This window comes from Plodia interpunctella, chromosome 13, assembly GCF_027563975.2.
Source record: "Plodia interpunctella isolate USDA-ARS_2022_Savannah chromosome 13, ilPloInte3.2, whole genome shotgun sequence".
In the NCBI taxonomy this organism is placed as follows: Eukaryota; Metazoa; Arthropoda; class Insecta; order Lepidoptera; family Pyralidae; genus Plodia; species Plodia interpunctella.
The window spans coordinates 6637183-6661105 of NC_071306.1; the positions used below are offsets into that span (position 1 = coordinate 6637183).

Here is a 23923-nt window from a genome sequence, read left to right on the forward strand (position 1 = left end):
TATAGAGAAAATCAAAATGATTACAAATAAAATTTCTTTGACTTTTGACTTTTGGACCTCCGTCACGAACAAACCATACGTAGTTGTTACTGCGCACTTAATAGATAATGGTGCATTACAGTCATTTATCCTGGACTTCGATTTAATACCGTATCCACATAAAGCTGAACAGATATTACATAAAATTGTAGAAATCTTCAATTTATATGCTTTACATAAAAGAATTATGTCCATTACTACAGATAACGAGAAAGTAAATGTGAAATGTTTACAATTACTGACTTTATGTAATGATGATTATGATGATGTGATTCACACTAGATGTTTGGCACACATTTTAAATTTGGTAGTAAAGAAAGGTCTAAAAGAAGTTGAAGAGCCTATTTCAGCTGTGAGTAAACTTGTTAACTTAATAAATTTTTCCACTAAAAAAAAGCAGACCTATTTTGAAAAGTGTGCAGAATTAGATATTCCGCAATTAGCTTTACTAAAAGAAATTAACATAAGGTGGAATTCGACCTACCTTATGCTTGAGCGTGCATATAAAATGAAAGCAGTTCTCAATGATCTTTGTCAGAATGATAGGGAATTTCGAAATTCCAATATTGAAGAAATCATGTGGGCTGATGTTAAATTATTGATTGACTTGCTAAAGCCGTTTTACGATGCCACACTTTTACTATCTAAGTCAAAATACCCAAGTATTTACTATGTAGTACCTATAGTAGACGTCCTAATGAATCGACTTTCTAATGCCGAGGAGATGGATAATGATCTTAAGAAAAAAATTTCTGGAGCCATGCTCAACAAATTGCAAGAATATTTTCCCTTGCTACGCACTGAGTATGCTATGTTTTCTATTATACTCGATCCAAGATTAAAAAATGATTATTACTCCGAAAATTACAATGGTACTGAAGATCCCCTCACTTCTATGACATTACTTTTTAATACCAGATACAATCTTGGAAATCAAGCAGCTGAACAGCAATCCGATCTATCGGAATCTTCCGGTGCATCTGGAGTCAATAACAATATTTTTTCTTCAATTTATAAAAAAAGAAGACTTGATAATAATGAGCTGGAAAAATATTTATCCCTACCGATTGAACCCGAAGACACTGATGTAATAGACTGGTGGAAAAACCAACAATTAAACTTACCACGCTTACAAAAGATGGCTTTTGATATTTTATGTATACCAGCTACAAGCGTTCCCAGTGAACAGTCATTTTCCAAAGCTGGAAATTTAATCAATAAGAAAAGGAATCGTTTGAGTAATAAAAGCATACAATCCTCAATGTGCCTTTCATCCTGGCTAAACGTTTTTGGTGATTAATGTTCGCGTACCTAACGATGTTTTACCTATGCTTTTTTTATTTCATTAATTGATTTAAAATATGTTAAACTGTTATAATACATAATAAAACTTTCATTTATAATTCATTACGTTTCTATTAACCTAATCCTCAAAAGAGTCGAGTATTTTTAAAGATGGAACTCTAATTAAATAAATATTTTTTTTAAAGAATGTTTTTCTTTTTAATCACTTTTCTTTTGGATATGTTATGCGCAGTGGTTAAAGATCCAATATATTATATTGTAACTTGAAGTTTAAAAAAAATATCCAAAATATCAAAAAAGTTGTGGGTAGGTCAACATTTCACCTACCCACAACTTTTTGGATATTTTTACTATTTTGTAATCTGTTAATCATTAGCAATTGTGATTTCTTGGCTCGTTAAGATAATACATTTCATTTTTATTATATAATAAAAATGTCTAGTGATGACGGGTCTCCTCCGTGTTCTCCGAGTATTTTACCTGGTTTATCTCGCGAGAAGAAGAGGAAGTTATCTTTAAATGAAGAAAAGTTAAAACCAGAATCATCATCAAAAAAACAATTGGACAAAGGAGTACAGGTACGACAAGAAGATATTATGGATTGTGCCATATATAAAAGAAATCGATGGGACTCATCCGATGTGCGAGCACAATTGAATGTGGTAGTGGTAGACGATATCCACCTGTGCTCAGAGCAGCAACCAAATGATCAAAGAAACAAAGAGTTTGCAAAATTATTAGCTTTTGAGCTCGACCGTGTTCCTCCAGAAAAACGCACGATGACGTATTCAAAGATTCTGGATTTCATTAGAAAAATACGCCAAGAAGACAGTTTGGCTAATATCAGTTTGCCAAGTTTTGATGATTCCGACAATGAAAATGAGTAGATATCCAAGTTGTGTCATTGGTTATATTTATTACGTTTAATTTCATTTTTATATTTTTTAAATATGATACTGTATTTTTATTAACACATCCTTTATTTATTTACAATTTCATTTCATTGCCATACCTAATGAAAATCGGCTGTTTTTCTTTTTGGAACAATGACTATTTTAAGTTGGCCTCTTATGACTTAGTAAATCTTTATAACCAAGTGTCAACGTATACTGGTTTTATATTTTATTATTAAATGTACCAAAAATTATGTAATTGTTTATGTTTTTGCTATATTTAAACCAATCATCGATACCACCTTTAGACCTAATTAGTACCTAATAGTGTCAAATAATATTATATCTAAAAAGACTTTAAAAAAGCCTATGCCTAAAAAGCCACAAGCCTTTTTTAGTGAACAATTTTAGAAAAAAAGCCCGCCTTTAAAAAAGACTCGCAAGCTTTAAATTTATAAGGCTCGAGCCTTCAAAAGCCATAAATACAATTAGCCTCGAGGGCTTAAGAGCTATTTAGCCTTTTAGCCTTCTAGCCCTCGCTATAAAGCGGCGAGTCTTAAAAAAGGGCTAAAAGGCTCGACCTTTTTCGATCGCTAGTATAGTTAGTATTGTTGTTTTAGATTCATGTTCGCACATCGAACTCAACCATAATAATGTGCTAATGACCTCATGACTACACAATATACGCAGTACGCATATCGTGTTTATGAAAAAGTGGCATGAAAAACTGTCAATTCTAAGACCGTTGACCCGGAAGCGTGTGACCTTTAGCTGCTATTCCAGTGAAGTGCTCGACATACCAACTTCAACCACGTCATTATTCGTTATTTCATAATTATGAATGATAAATAAATTGGTCAAGTGCGAGTTCGACTTACTTGACTGTACTTTTTTGTTATGATTTTTTTAATGTGATTCTAGGTCAACGGGAAGTACTAATAAGTTTTGATTCCACTGTGAACTTGCTTAATATCATTACAGCTAAGAGACCATAGACTCTGAAATATTTTATATTAATCTCAATTTTTATAACTCTTAAGCTTTCCCGCGAAAAACAATCTTGATAGACAAACAACGAAGTGATCGGCATTGTTTTTACATTTTACGGAACTCTAAAAAGCGTCAATATCATGATATAACTATATAGAGAGCTATGGCAAATCCCACTATTGCGTGATCGTAGCAATCCTACGCATTATAGCGCGGTTCACATTATTGCAGATTACCTCGACATCGCAATTTACTGATGTAATAATTACATGTTGTATAACTTGCTTTATGTTTCCTTCCTTTTTAGTTTGTACTGTCATTAGTCTCAAGGTTTTTGTTACATATACATTTAAGTCAATTTGTTATCGACAAGGTGATTTTGAAGAAAGAACATATAACAATTTGATATTCTCCATTAAAAATGAAAATTGTGTGAAAGTTTAGACTTCTTTCTTCCTGGAATTCCTTCGGGACTTTGAGGATTCTATCCTAAGTAGTAAATTGTTGAAACATAAAAATATTTTTTGTCTGGGCAACATTTTGTATTCCTCTCTTGTTTATTGTGTACCAATGGGACATTGAAAAAAAGATTTAATTGATAAAGAGATGAGATGTAAATGCTTACAATTTCCAACAGTGGTCCTTCGAGCCAGATATGACGCAGCAACAATAACAAAATGATTGTTCCCCAGGAGGAGCACAGCAAGGTGTTCTCGCAGCTGAACTTCGTGCGCGTGCTCGCCGAGCTGCTGGCCGAGCTCGCCGTCTCCTGCGGCGCGCCCATCGCCGCGCTCATGGACGCCTCGGACGGTAAAACATTCCCATACAATATATTATATATACCGTATCTTCAAGCTGTTCTAATATAACACGCTCTTCCAAATGCGATTAGCAGTCCGTTTAAATTTGCATACCCATAACCGGTGAACTTATATTTTTGCAAATAATAATCTTCATCTGAAGCATGGATACCTGAAGTTGCGACGACTAAACTAAACGCACATATTTTAACGAGTGTTAGTGTTTCTGCCTATAGGCGAATTGAATAAAAACTGACACCAAAGTTAGCAATACAATAACACACTCGAAAAAAAGAATAAGACGTGTTTCTGCACTCTACACTGATGGAATATCGCATAATAAATTATGAACAAAATTATGGATTTTAATATTTTTCCGTAATATCCAGATCGCTATAACGATAGCGTGCGGCTGGGCCTGCTGGTGCAGGCGATGCGGGCGCTGGCGGCGGGGCTGCGGCTGGCGGCCGACGCCTACCGCAACCGCACGCTGCAGCCCACCGAGCAAGTCAGGCAAGGTATAATGGACCTCTATAAATTACATTTTCGACATCAGAACCCCAAAAACCTAGAAAACTACGACTACGAAAGAGTAGAAAAAAATGAGTGCTGTGTCTTGTGTGATGTGCACAACATTGTGTGTTTATCAACTAATCTTGACAATTCTATTTGGTGTTGCAATGACAAAATGTGAATTGTCAAAAATGATATTTTTTATTTAAAAACAGGCATGCGGCCACCTGATAGTTAATAATCACTATAACCTATGGATGCCTGCAACGCGTTACCGTCTTTGTGCCCTAATTTCTTTTGCCACAGTACCCTGTAATTATCTCTCCCTTCAAACCTGAACAACAATGCAAACACTGCTATTTCAGCAGAGTAAACCTTTGGACCAAGATCTACCTCAGATCGAAATAGGTAGTGTGATTTCTGAGTAAAATTAATTTATTCTTGTGTTCCAGTCGTACAGATGATGAACGGGAAGTACAAGTGGATCGTGAACGAGTCCAAGCGACTGCACGAGGCGGGCGTCGCGCCCGCGGTCTGTGATAAAATACTGTACGAACACGCCATAGAGCTGGTGAGTATGTCTCTATATGTTACTTTTGTCCAACGTATTAATCGCAAAAAAAATAATTTATTTACTTATTTTTAATAGCTATAACATATTCCACATGATTCACCTTGTCGATAAACTTCCAGTTTATTGTATACCTAAAATGCAGTCATTGTGTACTTGGACCTTAGCCAAATAAAATGTGTAATTACATATTTGCGCGGTAATGAAAGAAAAAAGAAATAACTGCTGAGTTTTTTCTTCTGATCGGGGATCGAATCCAGGTCCTCCAGTGTAGCAGTCCGACATGATAACCATTAGGCCTCGGAGGTCATAAAATTCATCAACATCGTAGCCATATTAAAATTCCAATTGTTAAACCATAGTTTGCTATTGCATAGAAGTTGTTATTTATCCATCCATAAGAAACGTTAACTCGTTCCAGTGCCAAATGGCGGCGATCGACGAGCTGTTCGGCGACCTGAAGGAGTGCGAGCGGCGCTACGTGTCGGCGCAGGTGCTGCTGCACTCGCTGGCGCAGCGCGCGCCGCTGCAGCCCGCGCACCGCTCCACGCTCTCCAAGTGTAAGGCCGCCTTTAGCTTCTTTACGAGCCTTTGTTTAGCTTACGAATTCACAAGACGGCGTTCAGTAACCTTTTAGTTCCCGCGAGCCCCGATCGGATTGCGATTGGGCCTATTTGTTAGGGTCTTTGTTAGTTACTAATGCTCTGTTAGGCAGACTCGGGTCGCGGAGTAAGTACAAAACAACATAGATACGACGACGTGGCCGAGGGAGTTTATAACATTAAATTAGTGCTATTGTGAGTCTTAAAAGTAAAATCGCTTGTGAGCAAGAGACATTAAACTGTGATTTTACAACCGGCTCCTACCTGGTGTCAAACCCTCGTTGGAAATGTTATCGTTGTCTGACAGCCGACAATATATATATATATATATATATATAAACACTCTGCGCCTCGACAACCCTTGGAAATTTTCGGTATTTATATTATTATTAGGTTGTATTTTTTCTTTTTGGACTGGCAGTTTTAGATATGCTAATATCTAAAACTGCCAGTCCAAAAAGACAAATTTGTAAGCGTACAAATTTGTCAATGTGCCATATTTATTAAAATGTAATGTTTATTTCATCCATAGATCGCGACGCAGTCCAAAGGCGGCTCAACTGCCTCAAGGGGCCGCGCAAGATCATGGACGTCAAACTCGAGGCCGGGATCTCATAATGCAATAAGCAACAAGTCACATAGTTCTAAGCACACTTGACAAAACATGGGAAGTGATTTTATTTTGTTCTCAAAAACTGACCCACAGTGAGGAACAAGAAAAATAATATAAAAAAAATGTATAAAAGGTATAAGTGAATGATAAATAATCATCATATACAATTGTTTAGCAATGAATGAAGATTACCAGAGATTGCAATAGCGAATTATATTTTTTTATGTGCAGTACTTTGCAGAGTTCGCGTAATTGTAGAATATAGATAGCATCCTCTAGAAGATGTTAGTGTTGAAGGAGTTTAGAATACGCTTTGGAATGATGAAAATTTAGAATAGTTGTGTGTCCTGCATCTACTTGGAAGTAAAAGGTTGTATCTTTCTTAAGGTTTGTTGTTGTAGTAAAAGTTAACAACTTATGCTGTTCAGCGAATCATATTTCAATAACATAAGTCATAAAAATGATTTCGCAGTCACTTTAGATTTTAAAATACCTATATAAAAAGCAAAAAAAAATTTAGAGTAGAGTATGTAGTATTTTTTCCACATAAGTCTCATAAGTAAATTAACATTTTATTATTACAAACTATGTACTGTATTATGTAAAATGCAAATTTGGTGTAACAACTTAGACACAATGCTATAGAGATCTCATTATCGACCAATAACAATATGGCATTTTTAGGTTAAGCTACAAATTATGAGTATTTTGTCGAAAATATTTGTATGAATGATTTTTGTGTATTTCTCTCAAGTCATAATCTTATTTTGCCAAATTGTGATCATATTATTTTTCCTCAGAATGTTCAATGCTTTACTGAAAATAAGAATAAAGACTGTTGTATTATAAAATTAATTTGTTTTGTTTTAATAAATACTTATTTGTAACATTACACCATGGATATTTATTTTTAACCAAGTAAGTAATATAGGTCCATTTTTTAAAGCCCAGTTTTATAAATAATAATGGAATAATAGAACAAGAAAATAAGTAGAAAGTACATTTAAGTTTATATTCACTTACTTTGAATGTTTCTTCAAAGAAGAAAAATGCCGACAAAAGAATCATAACAGAGTCATACTAAAAAATTATATTTTTGCTAGCACCTATATATTTAGTATTGAACAAACACTCCAGTGCCTTGTTTCAGAAATCTATAAGGCTTAATTCTATTGCGTCCCCTAACCGGACAAAACATGACCTTATCAGGTGGGAACTCTGCAGATCCTGTTGTTTCCAAAAGTATATCTAGATAAGTCAGCAGCTTAGTCATTTGTGCAGACAGAGTAGGGCGCTCTTTCTCTTTTGTAGCCCAGTCTGTGTTTATAATTCTCTCAATGTCCCTGATATCATCATTAATTCCTGCATGATGAGTGCCATTCCAGTGGAGAGTTAATGAAAACAGAGGTGCCTTCTTTGGGTAGTCACTAGCCAATGCTACTAGAGCGACCAGTTTTGCTGACTGCCTGGTAATTATAGCTCTGTAAAGCATATCATTACAGTTGACCAATCCCTCGGATATCAGAAATGTTGTTGAAGGAGATTGGCTGTATTCAGGCCAGCCTACAGACTGCCATTGAGTCAATGACCCAGATAACCTGACTGGTACATTGCCTTTGGGAGGGCAAATCTTTCCAGACTCTAGGTCTTGCAACTCCTTCATGAGCTCAACACGATATTTCAATCTTTTCTTCAAAGTTAAGATGAAGTTTTCAACAGTGGTTACACTTAAGCTTTGGGAAGGTTGTATAACCTTATTCAATTTTTGGTCATCCAAAACAACAGCCATGAAATCTAGACCGCACATTCTCTGCGCCCAAATATATGGTTTGCCAACATCAGGTATGAAATGCTGAAAATCTTCCGATATGCCTGCAGCATTCAATAAGTATGCAGTAGCTGGATGAGGTGAATCATTACCCGTGTCTGCAGGATACAACTCATTAAGAATGCAGTGACCACTCAGCACATCGGCAGCTGAAACTCCTGTTACAGGTTTTGGAATTGACACAGTAAATTTAACTACAGCTATTTTCAAATGCAAAAGATAAGAAAATACAAGATTTAGAGCAGTGCCATCTGAAACTGTAACTGACACTAGAACACTCAGTGGATGCTTCTTTAGAACTTCTTTCCTTTTAGCTTCAGCCTTTTCTTCCTTAGAAATTTTTGAAGCCCTGTGGTGGCGTTTCTTTTTCTCCCTACGTTCTTCTTCAGCATTGTCTTGGTCAGAATCAGAGTCATTAGAAACCACTAATTCACTGTCAACATTACTGAGTTGATCCAATCGCCGTGCTTCATCCTCATCACCAGATATTCCTTTAAAAAAAAACAGATATATAAAACATAATAAAGCCCAAAACTCGGGATTTATTAAAAACATGTTTATGTCAAAGAACTAGAACCATATACATATAGATAGGCTGAGAAAAAAACTACAGTTGCTAGTCTAGTACAAAGTCCTTAAAAATAATTCAGAATTAATATAATCATTACTTACCAACAGTAACAGTTTTAACACCAAGAGCATCAGAGTAAGCACTGGTGTTAGCATACAGTAAAAACAATGGTGGAGGCAATAACGCTGCTGCCCTTGCCTCATCCCTTTTCTCATCCAATCTCATGGCTAGACATTCTTGCAGAGGTTTGGTGGATTTCAGAACATCTTTCAGATGTGGGCCCAGTGCTTCAAGCCTAGAACGAGCAGCAGCTATAGCTGCAGCTACTCGTTCCTTAGAAGCAACCAGTTCATTGCAGGCTCCCGCTAGCTCACGACGTTGACGCAATTCCCACTCAAGTCGGGACAATTGCAATTGATGTTCATCATTTTTTGTGACTTCCTAAAAGTAAAGAAATACACATGTTATGGCTCGTAGAAACAATGTTTAGATCATTTGTGTTTTTTATATATAAAATAAACAAGACTTATTGACAATTCCAAATTTATCAATAAGCATTCCTTAGAATAACGGATAAAGCATATGAGCATATTTGAGACAGTGGGTTACTTACAGGGCGACTTATTTCTGCTGGAGCATCATTATAGAAATCTTCCAATGGTACAAGCTCAATTTCTTCATCTTTGGACTTGAATTGTAGACACTTTGTGACCTCTTTGTTAAGATGATCTGCTTCATAGAGTAAATTCTGGAGAAGCAAATGTGTTGAATCAACTCTCTGCTTTTCTTTGTGTAAAGCATCACGCCCAGCTCTTGTTCGAACTTTCTCTAGACGATTCAACTTTTTAAGAGCAACTAAATGTAGAGATGCTTCTATTCGCTTTGCAGTGATCTTCTCCTTTGCCTGCAATGCAAAAAATTGTGAATCTTGTGAATTCTTAAATTAGTCAGTCGTACAGCAGCTAAATATACACTAAAATATAACTTACTTCCTCAGTATCCTTTGTTTTCAATTCGGCGATGTCAGCCAGTAAAAGCCTGATGTCTTGACAAATCTTCTTGAATAGTGCGGCGTCTTTCTCGGCAGGGCGAAGTTGTGCCTCTGTTTCCTCAAATTCTACAACACGCTGTAACAAATAAATAAGTGTTGAAACTGTACCAGCAAAATAATGATGTGTTCTAATTTTTAAGGAAATATCAAATAATGCATCAGAAAACTAACCTTATAAACATCTACTGGAGCTTGTTTAGTGGTGTCACTTGATGAACTGGTATTTAATTTACGTCTCTTTTTTGTAGATACTTCATCTTTTCCCATTATATTTTATTTCAATCTACAGATCAAAAGTGAAAAGCGAAAAACCTTAATTAATATAGGTAATAACGATCGAACGGTACCTTCACGGAAGGAACTTTTTTTTTTGTTTCGTTACTTGAATATCCATGCCCCATACAGCCGTTATCTGTAGTTTCTTAGGGACGGAAAGGGGCAATAGGACGGGAACGGGACAATGGGACAAAGAGTATTTTTAAGTGGTTTAGTAGTAATTTCTATAACTTATCTATAGGTACCTAGTATAAAAAGAAACAGTAGGACTACTAATAATAAATGCGTAATATGCCCATATTACGCAAAGCTCAGCGCAGATGGCGCTACTGGTACAACTAAGGTACACAAACATTGCCAATGGATGCAAAAATAGCCAATTTTCAATATTGTTGCAGATTTACGACCAAAAATACCATCTACGCAATCGTGGTATAAGTTTAAAGGAAAAAGGAAGAAGGATTTAGTGGATTATCCTGAAAATAATAACACTATTTTAGGTTATGTTTATCGACATAGAAAAGGCGGCAAAGCTTTTGTGTACCTAACATACAGTGCTGTACTCTGGCGGGATAAATACTCCCTATTCCATGACCTATGCTAATAGGTCAAGGAATTAGTAGGTAGTCCAAGTACGAAGTACTTACTAAATCCATGGCATAGAAAAACAAATAAGGTACATAACTGCCATGCGCTTTACCTGCCTACCCGCATTTGGTAATACAAACACTGGTTGTAATTGTAAATAGGTATGTAGTTAACTAAATACATAAAGACTGATAACAATGTAATGGAATTAAATCTCAACATCATTAGCAAGAACTTTCTCTTAACGACGACATGACGCTCCACTCCAGTGACCACGTACCGGCTGCGTGCGTCTGACGTCACAGAGTTTACTCCAACCTGTCGATTATCGTGGTAGAAGCGCGCATTGTTTATCATGTTATTTTGATCTGACCGACCTTTCCAATCCCATTTATAAATACACAGTGGTTAGTTGTAGTTCTGTTAAAGTTTACATCTATTTTGTGGGAAATGTGTGCAAAACCTGAAATACGTATAGTGACTTATATGTGTCCGACGCATCCGGTGCAGCTGTATGAGCTGATTATGCAGCTGTTGGAAGAAGCTATGGGCTGTAATACCACACTGCAGTATGAGAGTCGGACTTCAGGTCCTTTCCAAGACCGACCAGACCCGTTTTGGAATGACAAAGTGGATTTGGGTAGGTGTCTAGATCTAGACATACATAGTGCATGAAAATATATAATACCTGTACTTACTTACTTACCTACTTATTTTCATGCGTATACTTAATACTCATACTGCCTTACATGAAATATAAGTAGAATATAAGTACGTACCCAAATACTAACGTAATAAATAGAGGTGAAAGGGTTTTTCGTATGAGATATTTAATATATTTATTGCCTGGGTATGTACGAGTGAAATTTACAAGTCTTCTTTTAGAGGCGGGCAAAAGTTTTAAAAACTTGCCAGCCGCTAACACATGTCACGGCACAGTCTGGGAATGTAGCAATTGTAGTCCCACTCTGATTGGCCTGGCTACCGGAAAGAGGGAGTCTCAGTCTCGATCACTTCATTCATACATTATAATATCAACATACGAGTAGTTTCGATTCCGACGTCGCCCCGTCTCTACGGTGAACCTTAATACTGATAATAAACAATAGCATTATAGGGCTGACATCCGGCAGGCGGCCGGTCGTAAAATCAAGGTTTTACGCGTAGCCTGAGCATCAAGGCAAATTATGCGACCAAGAAAGGGCGAAGAGAGAGAGACATTATATTCTACATTATTGCAGCGTTCATGACCGCGTCCGCGTATATGAAGCTTCGGAAGAACCCATCCGCTGAGCTTTTGCCTGTGACGCCCGTGTTCGCGCATCAGATGAACGTGGACAACAAGCCAGGGTACTTCTCAGACGTCATCGTACATAGCGACAAAAAGTAAGTAGACATATAGATCTCGGATAGTTGAAGCAAAAACAATAGAATCGATCGATACAACGAACATGTGAAAACCACTTTGAGACTATCACATATCAAAAATATTACCTACATGTAAGTATATAGGGTATTAGCACATATCCATAGCATATAGCAGCACAGCACGCATCCGTAGCAAAGCATCAGCCTTTTCGAGGTTTCTTGATATAAGGGATCGATTTAAGTTACATAATCGTGACTCAATGGCTTTTCAATATTACCTAGTTCTTATTGCGTGTAAATAAATTACTAATAAGCCAATTTTTGTATCCCACTACTAGGCAAAGGTAAATAAAATAAGAATTTCTAAGAATAAATCAAGAATCCATTGATACTTTCTTTTAAATTTCCGTTAGAGAATTAACACCAACTATTCAGTGTGCAGTTTGGTACATGGACCGTTAGAAAATTAATTTGGGCTATGTATTAACTTATTCAAAACACGAACTGCTTTGGATTCAATCAGTCAAATCGAACTTATCGCCACGAGCGAATAGATAAAACGTTGTCGTCATGTCATTGGCTTCTGATAAGAAATGAGAACTTCTATTATTCTATAATTATTTATTTGAGATATTGCTAATATTGTTCTATCAGAGTGAACGTTAACACGCGAAATTATAGAAGCGAGTGAAGCGAAATTGGATTGTTTCAGAGCTCATAACGTGAACATTCTGCTAGACCTGCGCGGATGTACGTTTGCTTATAGCGACGAAGAATCTCTCAGTGGAAGCAAGATAGTATTGAAAACTCTTAAATCTAAAGGCGAAAATGCGTCATTCTTTGGATCTGTGTTAAGTAAGTTGAAATTTCTATAATATTTTATGCCTGTCTGGCTAGGATCAGATAAGTAGGTAATGAAAATGTATAGGCGCTTTGCAAAAGCACAACACAAAGTATCATGTCTTCATCCAGTACGGACAAGAACTAAAATCAATTAAAAACTACGTTTACCGATTTTACTATTTTTGTGATGTTCGCTACCGTAGGTTTTGTACATCGAGGAAAGTATGTACGCTAGTATTATTATGTCAATGGTTTTGTATAAATTTCCTCATGTGAGTTTTAACAATTTAAAAAAGTTACAGCTCCCTGTAACTTTTTTAAATTGTTAAAACTCAATCTAAATATCATGATGTCAATCTCAATATAATGACTACACAAAAATAAATATTAAAGAAATGTATGTTTTTTTATCTTCTAAAGTAGGTTCGTAATCAGAAGGTACTTTTGTAGATGAGAAAGACAATAGTTTATCGGTCATTCATAAGTTGATTCTCATATTTTAAGCTGATATAAAGAGTTCCATGTAATTAGTACATGGAACTCTTTATTTTTGTTAAGCTTATTAAAAATGATCGTTGTTTTATCACAAATTGCATAATCTTGGCAGTGGTACAGTGGTACACATAAACCTTCCCGAATTCATTGCAAACTCGCCCCTATTACCGGGACATAAAGATCTACTACTAGTGGTAGTATTAATACCACTGCCAAGATTAACGCAATCAAGGAAAAATACATTTAGTTCAACCCCTATGTGTAACGAGCGACAGTAGGGTACCATCATGTGCAAAAGCTATTGTTGCGTCAATTGTGTACAATTTATTTAGTGATGTTAGCGGCGAGAAGTCGATGCGTCATTTCTAATGAGGTATAAACTGTTGTCACTGTATGTATTGTCTGAAATGAATATCTACATTATAATCCTAAAAAAGCAAAGCAAGTTGATTTTGAGATAATTTTATTTTCAGAATCTGGGTCGCACTTGGCGTCAGCTCAAATGGTGCTTGCTAAACAAGCAGAATGGGCGGCAGTTGACTCGACGACGCTGCTATACTCCAAGAAATACATGCAGGATGGTGGCAAAGACATCATATTACTAGAGACCTTAGGACGCTTACCACCATATCCTATAGTAGTTAATACCAGACTAGAAGGTAAATATAACTTGTATCATCACCAACATTTAGCACCAATAAGAACTCATTATTTTTTCTATAGAATGCTAAAAAGGTAATTGTTACAGCAAATGGAATTCTCTTTTCTATTCATATATTATTCCCTTTTTAGTAGAAGGTTATTCTGAATTCCATTTTTTTCCATTCAATAGCATTCCATCAATATACCAATGGAATTTGTTTGTGATAATGTCAATGTGATTTTTTATTTCCAGCTAAAATTAAGACTGCTATTAATAATGCTCTGCTCACTCTGTCACAGACTGCTGCATGGAAACAAAAGTTTGCCAAATTTGGTGTTATAAAATTTGTAAGCAATAATGATGAAAACTACAATGGGCCGGCTGCACAGGTGTGGGCCGTCCAGGGCGAAAAACTCAATGTTCGGTATTATTAGGATCCTTCTTGTAATATCTCTAGTATATGTCATTTATATTCTTTATGTTGATTATACTCCAAAACAGTAAGTATGTTATTAGGAGTTATTTTTTCATATTTTTTTAATAAAAAAGCAAATAATTATAGTCACATCTGTGTGTTATTTCTTTTTAAAGTTTTTTGTAAAACAATGTTTAATGCAAATTCTTCTGGTTTCTTCGACTTTGATCCAGATTCTAATAGGACTCCTCTAGGAATTCTGAGGACTGCTACAGCTTTTGGAAGTTCTTTGTCTACTTTTTTTTCTTTGGAGGGTCTCTGAAACAAGTAGAGAAACAATATTATGTACAAACCAAATTGTTAACCAATATTGGTAAAAGTTAAGGAAGGTAAAAGGCGGAATGTAATAATGGCACACAATATCCTTAATTATTATATGATTGAAATATAGCAGATAATAAAATGTACTGATAATACTAAAGAAATTGTAAAAGTTGGTAATACTATTTCACTTGCATTTACTTATTTTATATTTTGTTATTTACCTTACAATTAATACCAAAATTACCAAGTTTTAGTAATTACCTAGTACTATTAAAATGATTTCCACAAACACACCAATTAATACACAATAAAGTTGCCTAATTTAATACTAAATGGTTAACAAAATCTACATGGGCTAAATCTATCAAAACAAGGTAAAGTGTGACTACACTATTCCGCCGCCATTGATGTATGCAATTTCTTCATCAGAAAGAGGTGCCCTTCGGTAGCGAGCTGGCAGATCTATATCAGGTATGGGAGATGTGCTCATGGCAGCTACTGGTTGAGCCTGAAATAAATGCACTAGAATTAAAATTAACAGAAGGTCTCAGGAAGGTGTTACTTGAGATTTCACATGAATTCATATAGGGATGATTTTTATCTTATTTTCTTTAAATATATTTCAACAATGGTAACTGTTGAAATATATTAATCACATATTTATAAATGGACAACACTCAATGGCCTACACAAAGCTTGTACCATGGGTCCCATGGACATAAATTTAGAAATAGACACAACATACACACCCAGAACCACAGACAATATAAGCTGGGAATCAAACCTCCTAATAACAAATGGGCTTGGTGACCAGGCTCCACGATAATTACAGTTTATATCTTAATTTTCTAGGCACCATAGCTTATATCTTAATTTTCTAGACCATTTGGAATAAACGGAAAAAATAGGATAAGTAGACAGAAGAAAACAAGATTTTTCTACATTACTTCCATCCTGCTGAGCTGCAGGTAATAAGATTCATATCACTAATTCTATAGTAGTATGCTTGATAGACTCACAGATGCTGGGGCTGGCGAAGCTCCGAAAGAACAGCTTCCACCACCGCCGCCCGCGGGCGCAGCAGCGCCCGCGGGCTTCCCGCCATTACCTTTACGGAACCTGATTACAGGGACACGGCATAAAATTGCTGTTAGTTTCATTACGATCTAATGATGGATTTTTATGGACACTTTATGTAATTTGTCAATTTTTTTTTTTGACGTTTTTGTTTCGCTGCCTGCTCAAGAAAAATATGGCTAGCTGTCAATGTCAAGAAACATATCAGATGTTTTAAGTGTTGCTATTTTTTATTCTACTATGTGCAACATTTTAGTAGAAATCAGAGATTTACGAATATTTGCATGCTAATGCGACATAATATGCGAATGATTCGCTTTCGCATCATTTTAAAGATTCTCATCAACATTTGCATTCGCATCAAACAATGCAAATGTCTTGCGAATGCGAATCTGTGCATTGTGCATGCTAGAAGGGTCTCCCGTCACCTCGAGAAAATGCTGCCAAATTAAATTTATTAGACATAATTTGCCACTATTAAAATTTGAATACTGAACTTGAGTACTTTATTACAATTAATATAATTATTATTCGCCGCCCTTTCTAAATCTATGGGCCTGGACATAGGTAAAAGTCAGTACCCACAACAACAATAAACAGAATAACAAACAGAATACTTACTTGATGACTCATGATTTTTTTTCGTGGCAGCTGCATTAGGATCTATAATAACTGTGTATCCCTTTTTTGTAATTAGAATCTCATTTTCTGCAGAATGTTACTAGATTTTGTAGGCATCCATTTGAACCTGCCAGTCGCAATAATCCATTTCTCTTTTTTATGAGGAAACTAAAAGTAATCAACAAACTAAAAGTAATCAACACCTAAATAGGTATAGGCTGTGGTATAGGTGAAGTACGATAATGTTGATCAACTCCCAATGAATTAGAACCATGGAATTAGTATGTACGTACGGACGGAGTACCTACTAATTTCATGATTGGAACAAAATTTTACGAGGATCTGGCACGTATCTCCCAAGATTCTGTGGGTTCTGGGAATAATAAAATCTTTAACTAGATACATAACATTTTATTAGGGTAAACAAAATTTGTTTATATTTAATATGCATCGATTGACTTAGTATTTTGTAAATACCTACGGTAGTTACAATTTATCACTTAATCAAATAATTCAAAATTAGGATCTATAAATTTTAAATAAATAGTTACATCCACACTACAAACATTATTTCCTTAATGATAGTACTATATCAAGTACATTCACGAAAGCAGAAACAGAGTTCCAACATTTACATAAAATGCGATAGTCGATAGTGTACATTTACGCTTAAAGTAAATATCCAATGCTACATCGGATTAGATGAATAAACAATAAAATCGCACCAATTGTTTACATTGATTGTGCTATGTGCATAGTGCGGTTGTTTAGACGGGCCTGCGGAAGTTCTTCCCGGCATACTTGGCTGCGGCGCCCAGCTCCTCCTCAATGCGCAGGATCTGGTTGTACTTGGCCAGGCGCTCGGAGCGGCACGGCGCCCCCGTCTTGATCTGGCCCGTGGACAGGCCCACCACCAGGTCCGCGATGAAGGTGTCTTCTGTCTCGCCAGACCTGATAATATACACACCGACACAGTTAATATGACTATAAAATTTATATTGCCTCCCTTTATATGGTTGTAAATTTGTTATGAATTCGGAAGGTATGATGTGTTGTTGATTGTATAATTTTTTTTTTGTAATTTTGTCTTTCAAGTCGACCAAGTCCAAGAAAACGAAGACATAGTGATAAACCATCTTGCAACGCTCTGCCGATGATATCCGATATTTTTTTGCATTTAATTGGAATTTATTGTTGGTCTATAGTTCATTGAAAGTTGAAATGTCGCGAGATTGTTTATAAACTGGCAAAGTTATCAGCGTTATGTAATATGTAATTATACTTAGTCACTCAATTTAGTTAACTACAAAAATACAAAAGTTAATTTAATTTTAAAGTTTACTTTTATGAAGTACTAGCTGCCCTCTGGGGCTACGCTCCCGTGGGAAATTCGGGAGAAAAAGTACCCTGTGTTATTCCAGGTTATATTATATATAAACACACATACATCCTCACAAACTTTCGCATTTATAATATTAGTCATATTAGTCGCATTTATAATCACTGCTCCCGTTTTTGGAAAGATTTCAGATATCATTTTACCTGTATCTGTATACCTAAGGAGATAAGTCAATTTTTACGTCAACTATGTAAAAAGTAAATATTTAATTAAGCAAGTTGATCCTTTTTAGAACCACTCGCAAAAAAATAACAAATTGATACTATAAACGCGCATTCGGTTTTCATCGCAAACACATAAGGACACATAGCCTTGGCAGATTCAGGCACCAAGAGGATTGACGTCAGGCAGACAGCCAGTCATAAAGTTTGTTTTTTTGGTATCACGCGGCACAGCCATAAATGCAGTCGGGTATGAGAAAAAGATATTTGTAGTATATCAACTCGTAAATAAATGAGTGACCTGTGCGAAACCATGGTGCCCCAGCCGTTCTGCTTGGCCAGCAGATGCGCGGCGATGGACTCCGTGACGCTACCGATCTGGTTCACCTTCAGCAGCAGACAGTTGCACGCCTTCTTCTCCACCGCCGTTGAGATGCGCTTCGGGTTTGTCACCTATAACGACAAACACACAAGATATAGCAATTTCATTATAATCACTTATTCGAGACTTTACATAAAGTTAAGTAAACAGAAAAATGTTCCTCAATATATGCAAATAACCTAGTATCTGTTGTGCTAAACATGTGTCTGAATTGAAATTTACAATTTATTCTAACTTTTTTCAAAGTATGAGTAATAGTTCTATAATAGTATGAATAATAATATGATAACGAAAGAAACACTAACGGTGAGATCATCTCCAACGATCTGAATGGGGGTACGAGCGGTGAGGTTGGCCCATGCGGCCCAGTCGTCTTGGTCAAAGGGGTCCTCGATGGAGACCATCGGGAAGTCCTTGATAAACTCCAGGTACAGGTCAGCCAACTTGTCCGCGGGCAGGTAGTCTGCAGGGTTGGACTTAGGGTTCTTGAAGTCCAGATCGTAGCTGCCATTCTTGAAGAACTCTGATGCGGCAACATCCATACCAATTTCGATCTGGAATTTTGTACTTAATTAGTCTGACAACTCAATATATTGCTTGGTGATAAAATGGATAAATATGAGAAATGTGTAAAAAAGAAAAAATGTGAGTTTATTTTTCAAATAATACTGAGTCTAATAATTAATAACTTTACTTCCTTTGGCCAAATAATTTAAAAATTTGGATAATGATCATTATCACCAATACTCCACATCTCAATACTCAATTCTTATCATCTAATTACGATGTATAATTGTTTTATGTACAGTCATCCGCAAGTTATCTTGCATGGACCTCTATACGGCGGGAGTAGAAGCAAATTTGCAGGATTTTTACAAGTAATAGACATGTAAAAAAATCAGATTTGTGAGCAATGACAGCGCAGCCGCGGCGGTGGTAACGCTCTAGGAATGTAAAAATAACGCTCCAGGAAATACTATTGACCTTGCCAGTGTATCCAGCCTGCTGGATAGCGTCCTGGATGAGGAAGAGCGCGTCCTTGTTGTTGAGGATGTTTGGCGCGAAGCCGCCCTCGTCGCCCACCGCCGTGGAGTCCAACCCGAACTTCTCCTTGATGATCTTCTTCAGATGGTGGTACACCTCTGTGCCCATACGCATCGCCTCGCTGAAGCTGGAGGCACCTTAATAACAGAAATAAAGGAATGTGATAAAAAAGTTCAGCAATGTGTGGTACGAAACTGATAAAATCTGATGACGATAACTAGGTCACTTAGATTTTAATGGTAAAGAAAATATTAAAATTTATATACGCTATACTTTGTAATCTGTAAAAATTGTCAAAGATTTGTGTATGAGTAGGATCACTCATACACAAATCTTAGGTCTGGTTGACATAACTAAGTAACAAACATCCTCACGTATTTATAATCTACTGGAGTCAGAATCGACGCGAGCGAAGTCGTGAGCATAAGCTAGTTTAGAGATAAAAAATAAGGTAATAAAAAAATATAGAAGGACAGCACATTTTTCCAAAGATTGGCCATCTTTGTCCCACTGCTGGGTTAAAACCTCACTACACTCTTTCTATACACCCTTGTCCCTGGTCTTTTCTATCTATCTATTAGAATTCATATGGCAAACATGATCCATCCAATATATTACCTGTGGGCAGAATCATGAACTCCTGCATGGCCAGCTTGTTGCCGGCGTGGGAGCCCCCATTGATGACGTTGAAGGCGGGCACAGGCAGCACGATGTCCTGGTTGCCGGCGAGGTCCGCCAGGTGGCGGTACAGCGGCACGCCCTTCTTGGCCGCGCCCGCCTTGGCCACGGCCAGCGACACGCCCAGCACGGCATTGGCTCCTAGCTTAGACTTGTTCTCCGTCCCGTCCAGGTTCAACATCAATTGATCAATCTGTGATGTGACATCAATTTAATAAAGTCAAGTATATTTTAAAATAGCTTTTCATCTATCTTTTCATTGTGAAAAACAAGGAGATAACAAAGACAACTAGAAAACAAGTTTAAATGTTATAGTAACTTTTTGGGTGTATACCATAACTACTACATACTACAGAATACATATAAAACATACTAAGGAATCATTTTATTGGTAGATTATTTATAATCTTCTTTTATCTTTAAGGGGCTTTAAAATAGAGATAATCCAGATCCAGAGACAAATAGCAGAATATCCTCATTACAGCTTAATTGAAGGCCAAGGCAGATTAGATTATAACATTGCTTTGACTTGAACCAACCTCCTTCTGCTGTGTGACCTCAATGTTAGCTTTGAGCAGCTCTGGAGCGATAATGTTGTTGATATTCTTGATGGCAGTGAGTACACCCTTGCCATGGTACTCTCCCTTCACATTGTCACGAAGCTCTAAGGCCTCGTGGACGCCGGTAGAGGCGCCAGAAGGTACAGCCGCACGGAACAGGCCCAACTCTGTTACCTGTAAAAATTTTGTCATAAATTCATTTCAGCGTATAGGGCACTAAGTTTAAGTTTTGCTATTATATGTATATCAAACTGTATTATTAAACCATATCATATAAACAAATAAAATTGAAGAGGTAGGTATCACTTACCAGATCAACTTCCACTGTGGGGTTGCCACGGGAGTCAAAGATTTGACGGGCTTTGATGGACTTGATCGGCATTTTGGAAATTAGTGGACTTAAAACTGAAATTTTAAATTACAAAAGTGTTTATTTTTAACCGGGATCATAACCATGAAATTAAATTTAAATATAAAAACACAATAGAATGTTTCTTAGCTTAGTTGCTACTTTAGTATCTATCTATCAAGGGTCGTGCCAGCTAGGTACCGGCGGTGCCGGCAATATGCGCAAGCAAGGTCGAGTAAGGTTGTAGTGGTGGGTGGCACATTTTTTAATTCTAGGCAAATTACAGACAGGTAACTATATTTTAATTGTAACTAGAATTATTGATTTCAAGTACGTAAGTATATTTTTATGACACAAAATCAACAAATAATAAAATCCTAATAGGTTACATAAAACAAAAATTCGCTTGAAATTGTAATTAAGAACAGCATTTTTTTAATAAATAATTAAAAAACAATTTTAATTATTTTATTTATATTGTTATCAACTTACCGGAATAAATATCAGAAAACAATAGCAAGTTTCGAAGAACAAGTCTTGAAATTGATGAAATGGAAATCCACCCGCAAGCTGACGTACAATTGACCTTGTCAAGGTGAAATTAGAGCGTCGAACCGGTAATAAACGGATTACAAATTATTTACCGATTCGATTAGTTCAATGATTAGTTGGACCTCATAGTTAGACCGACCGTTGTATTTTTGCTCTATTGTTTTTTTTTATTATTTACACAATCTTTCACTGTCACTGTCACATATGTCCACCAGACAGATACTAAGCAAAGCAAGATTTTTGGGAATTGCGAATCTTGTTATTTGTGTGTTGTGTGATGTAAATCGCGATTCTCTCTCATTCTCAAGAAAATATCTCAACAGTTTACGAGTCAGTTTACGAAAAAATAAAATTAGCGACAAAAATTTGGTGCAGTAAATAAATCGAGATGAGTGATAAAGGAACAAACAAAGAAGAAAAAAAACCTATAATTATTAAAAATGCTACGGACCTTCAAAGACTCAAATTAGATAAACTTATGAAAAACCCCGTATGTACAATTTTTGTATGTAGGTAAGTGATAGTTATTTTAAGAGTTATTTAGTGTTGTAATAAGATATTGTTTTTAGGAAAAACCTGTTGTTATACCGGAGCCACCAAAACAGAAATCTCTTCCTTCAGCGCCAGATTTCGTGCGCAATGTAATGGGATCAAGTGCTGGCGCGGGATCTGGAGAATTTCACGTATATCGGCATTTACGAAGAAAAGAATATGCAAGACAAAAATTTATACAAGAGAAAAGTGAGAAGGTGAAGTACCTATTCTTTCGCTATCACTTTTTGAATGAATTTTTTATTTATCATTATCAATCGTTAAAATTATACATAGGTACTATAACACAAATTTTAGATTACTTGGTATAGTGCTTTACATTTGCTATATATAGCATGCAAATATTTTGTCATTAACATAGGATGTTAATCAACGATGTATGCACATTTAATTTGTATTTTCACGAATGTATCAAAGTCACCGTCATCATAATTTCGGCCCCTTTTCTGGTGAGCATAGTACTGCTTTCATAATAACATCTGCCCATCTCATTGCAGATAAAGTCACCAGAACTTATTAATTTAAAGAATAATAGTAATACATATCAACATTATTTTATTTATAGGAAAAGCTAGATGAAGAATACCACAAAAAAATAGAAGAAAACAGAAGGATAGCAGAAGAAAAAACGGCAAAGAAGAGAGCTAAAAGATTGAAAAAAAAGAATAAAGCAAAACCGAAGGGGAAAAGGCCAAAAACTGACAACAGTCAACAAGTTGCTTCTTCACAATCTGATGACAGTGATGATGATGATAAATCTGTGGATGGTGAAGACAATAAAACTACAGAACAAGAATCTAGTAATAATATAATAAAGAAAAATGAAAATCCATAGCAAAAAAAAATACATACATCAAAATATATAAAATTGTTTTATTTAAAAAAATATATTTAAAATCAAATAAATCATATTGATAAACAAAATTTAGGTATATAATGGAAATAGTACTGCAAATCTAAATAATACACAAAAGTATTTTTATAAAGTTCTAGACTGATGCGGAATGTCTTCCACAACTCAATTCACTAATCATGAAATATGTGGAGGCCGACATTGCTGACCCAGTGAGAATGTGGTCACTTACATCAGGTGAAATGGTTTGGTCCCAAGTTGTAGTGAGTAAGTTGGCATGGGTGTTTGCTCGTGTGCAGCACGGCACCAACCTGGGTTTAATTAATGTAGACTATGATTTGAAGCTATTACAAAAACATTCATTTGTCTATAACTGGTAAAGTATAGATTATTTATTACATCATATTACAATTATTTATTACATTTATTTACGCATGACGATAAATTGCACTTCGAAAACCACGAGGTTTGTGGCGAACTGCATGAAATTCAATAAGTACTTTAGGTACTTCAGTTTTTTAATTACTATATTATGTGGCTTTTGTTACAATGGCAATGTATACTAACTTACCATAACATAATCACATAAACGTGAATAAATACTAATGCACCAGCCAAAACTATGAGCAAGTCCCACATTTTAAGTATTTATTGATAGAGAATATCACCACCACCACTTTGTTACTGATCCAATGAAGAAAGTTTTAAATACTACCCACAAATAAAGTTTAGTATAACAATATGAGTACCTACATCAAAGTAAGCACATTGTAAAGAAATTAGTGTGGTGGATTTCTATAAAAAATTTGAATGTGTCATTTCAAAACAATTTTTCCATCACTCGAATCGCTCTAGCGACCACAAGCTTAGAAATGGTCCGTCTCATCCATGAAAGATTCCATAATAGAAAATATGAAATAGAGATATACCAGCAAAAAAAATCATTTGATCCCTTTTAGGAGCATTT

At 35.9% G+C, this 23923-nt stretch overlaps 6 protein-coding genes across 9 annotated transcripts in view; 3 read left to right on the forward strand and 3 right to left on the reverse strand.

Annotated features, from left to right (window-relative positions):
• Atg1 (Autophagy-related 1) overlaps positions 1-7218 on the forward strand; it is a 37921-nt gene extending 30703 nt beyond the window's left edge. For all 3 annotated transcript variants that reach the window (XM_053754016.2, XM_053754014.2, XM_053754015.2), the window contains 5 exons: positions 3920-4037; positions 4417-4545; positions 4993-5111; positions 5533-5671; positions 6246-7218. In XM_053754016.2, coding sequence (XP_053609991.1) covers positions 3920-4037; positions 4417-4545; positions 4993-5111; positions 5533-5671; positions 6246-6331 — 591 coding nt within the window. In that variant the 3' untranslated portion in view covers positions 6332-7218. The remainder of the gene's footprint in view (positions 1-3919; positions 4038-4416; positions 4546-4992; positions 5112-5532; positions 5672-6245) is intronic.
• thoc5 lies at positions 7207-10286 on the reverse strand. The gene is made up of 5 exons (XM_053754017.2): positions 9948-10286; positions 9715-9852; positions 9339-9629; positions 8827-9166; positions 7207-8645 (listed from the first exon to the last, which is right to left on the reverse strand). The coding sequence occupies exons 1-5, from the start codon at positions 10041-10043 to the stop codon at positions 7441-7443; spliced, it is 2070 nt and encodes a 689-aa protein (XP_053609992.1). The 5' UTR covers positions 10044-10286; the 3' UTR covers positions 7207-7440.
• A 478-nt stretch (positions 10287-10764) lies between these two features.
• On the forward strand, positions 10765-14554 carry LOC128674982 (uncharacterized). Of its 2 annotated transcripts, none has more exons than XM_053754020.2 (5): positions 10765-11280; positions 11882-12026; positions 12721-12863; positions 13820-14005; positions 14289-14554. In XM_053754020.2, the coding sequence occupies exons 1-5, from the start codon at positions 11091-11093 to the stop codon at positions 14345-14347; spliced, it is 723 nt and encodes a 240-aa protein (XP_053609995.1). In that variant the 5' UTR covers positions 10765-11090; the 3' UTR covers positions 14348-14554. The 2 variants fall into 2 exon arrangements, with proteins under 2 accessions (XP_053609995.1, XP_053609994.1); XM_053754019.2 differs by having other exon boundaries at positions 10766-11280; positions 14242-14554.
• A 127-nt stretch (positions 14555-14681) lies between these two features.
• LOC128674984 (uncharacterized protein) lies at positions 14682-15994 on the reverse strand. Its single transcript, XM_064436322.1, has 3 exons — positions 15748-15994; positions 14990-15236; positions 14682-14722 (listed from the first exon to the last, which is right to left on the reverse strand). Exons 1-2 carry the CDS (start codon positions 15886-15888, stop codon positions 15114-15116), a joined length of 264 nt encoding a protein of 87 aa, XP_064292392.1. The 5' UTR covers positions 15889-15994; the 3' UTR covers positions 14682-14722; positions 14990-15113.
• An 822-nt stretch (positions 15995-16816) lies between these two features.
• Positions 16817-21646, reverse strand: Eno (Enolase). Its single transcript, XM_053753223.1, has 8 exons — positions 21492-21646; positions 20961-21055; positions 20630-20824; positions 20031-20283; positions 19353-19549; positions 18674-18922; positions 18288-18439; positions 16817-17377 (listed from the first exon to the last, which is right to left on the reverse strand). Exons 2-8 carry the CDS (start codon positions 21030-21032, stop codon positions 17194-17196), a joined length of 1302 nt encoding a protein of 433 aa, XP_053609198.1. The 5' UTR covers positions 21033-21055; positions 21492-21646; the 3' UTR covers positions 16817-17193.
• Positions 21647-21754: 108 nt separating this feature from the next.
• Positions 21755-22948, forward strand: LOC128674575 (uncharacterized protein). The gene is made up of 3 exons (XM_053753225.2): positions 21755-22041; positions 22121-22300; positions 22669-22948. Exons 1-3 carry the CDS (start codon positions 21940-21942, stop codon positions 22936-22938), a joined length of 552 nt encoding a protein of 183 aa, XP_053609200.1. The 5' UTR covers positions 21755-21939; the 3' UTR covers positions 22939-22948.
• Positions 22949-23923: the final 975 nt, after the last annotated feature.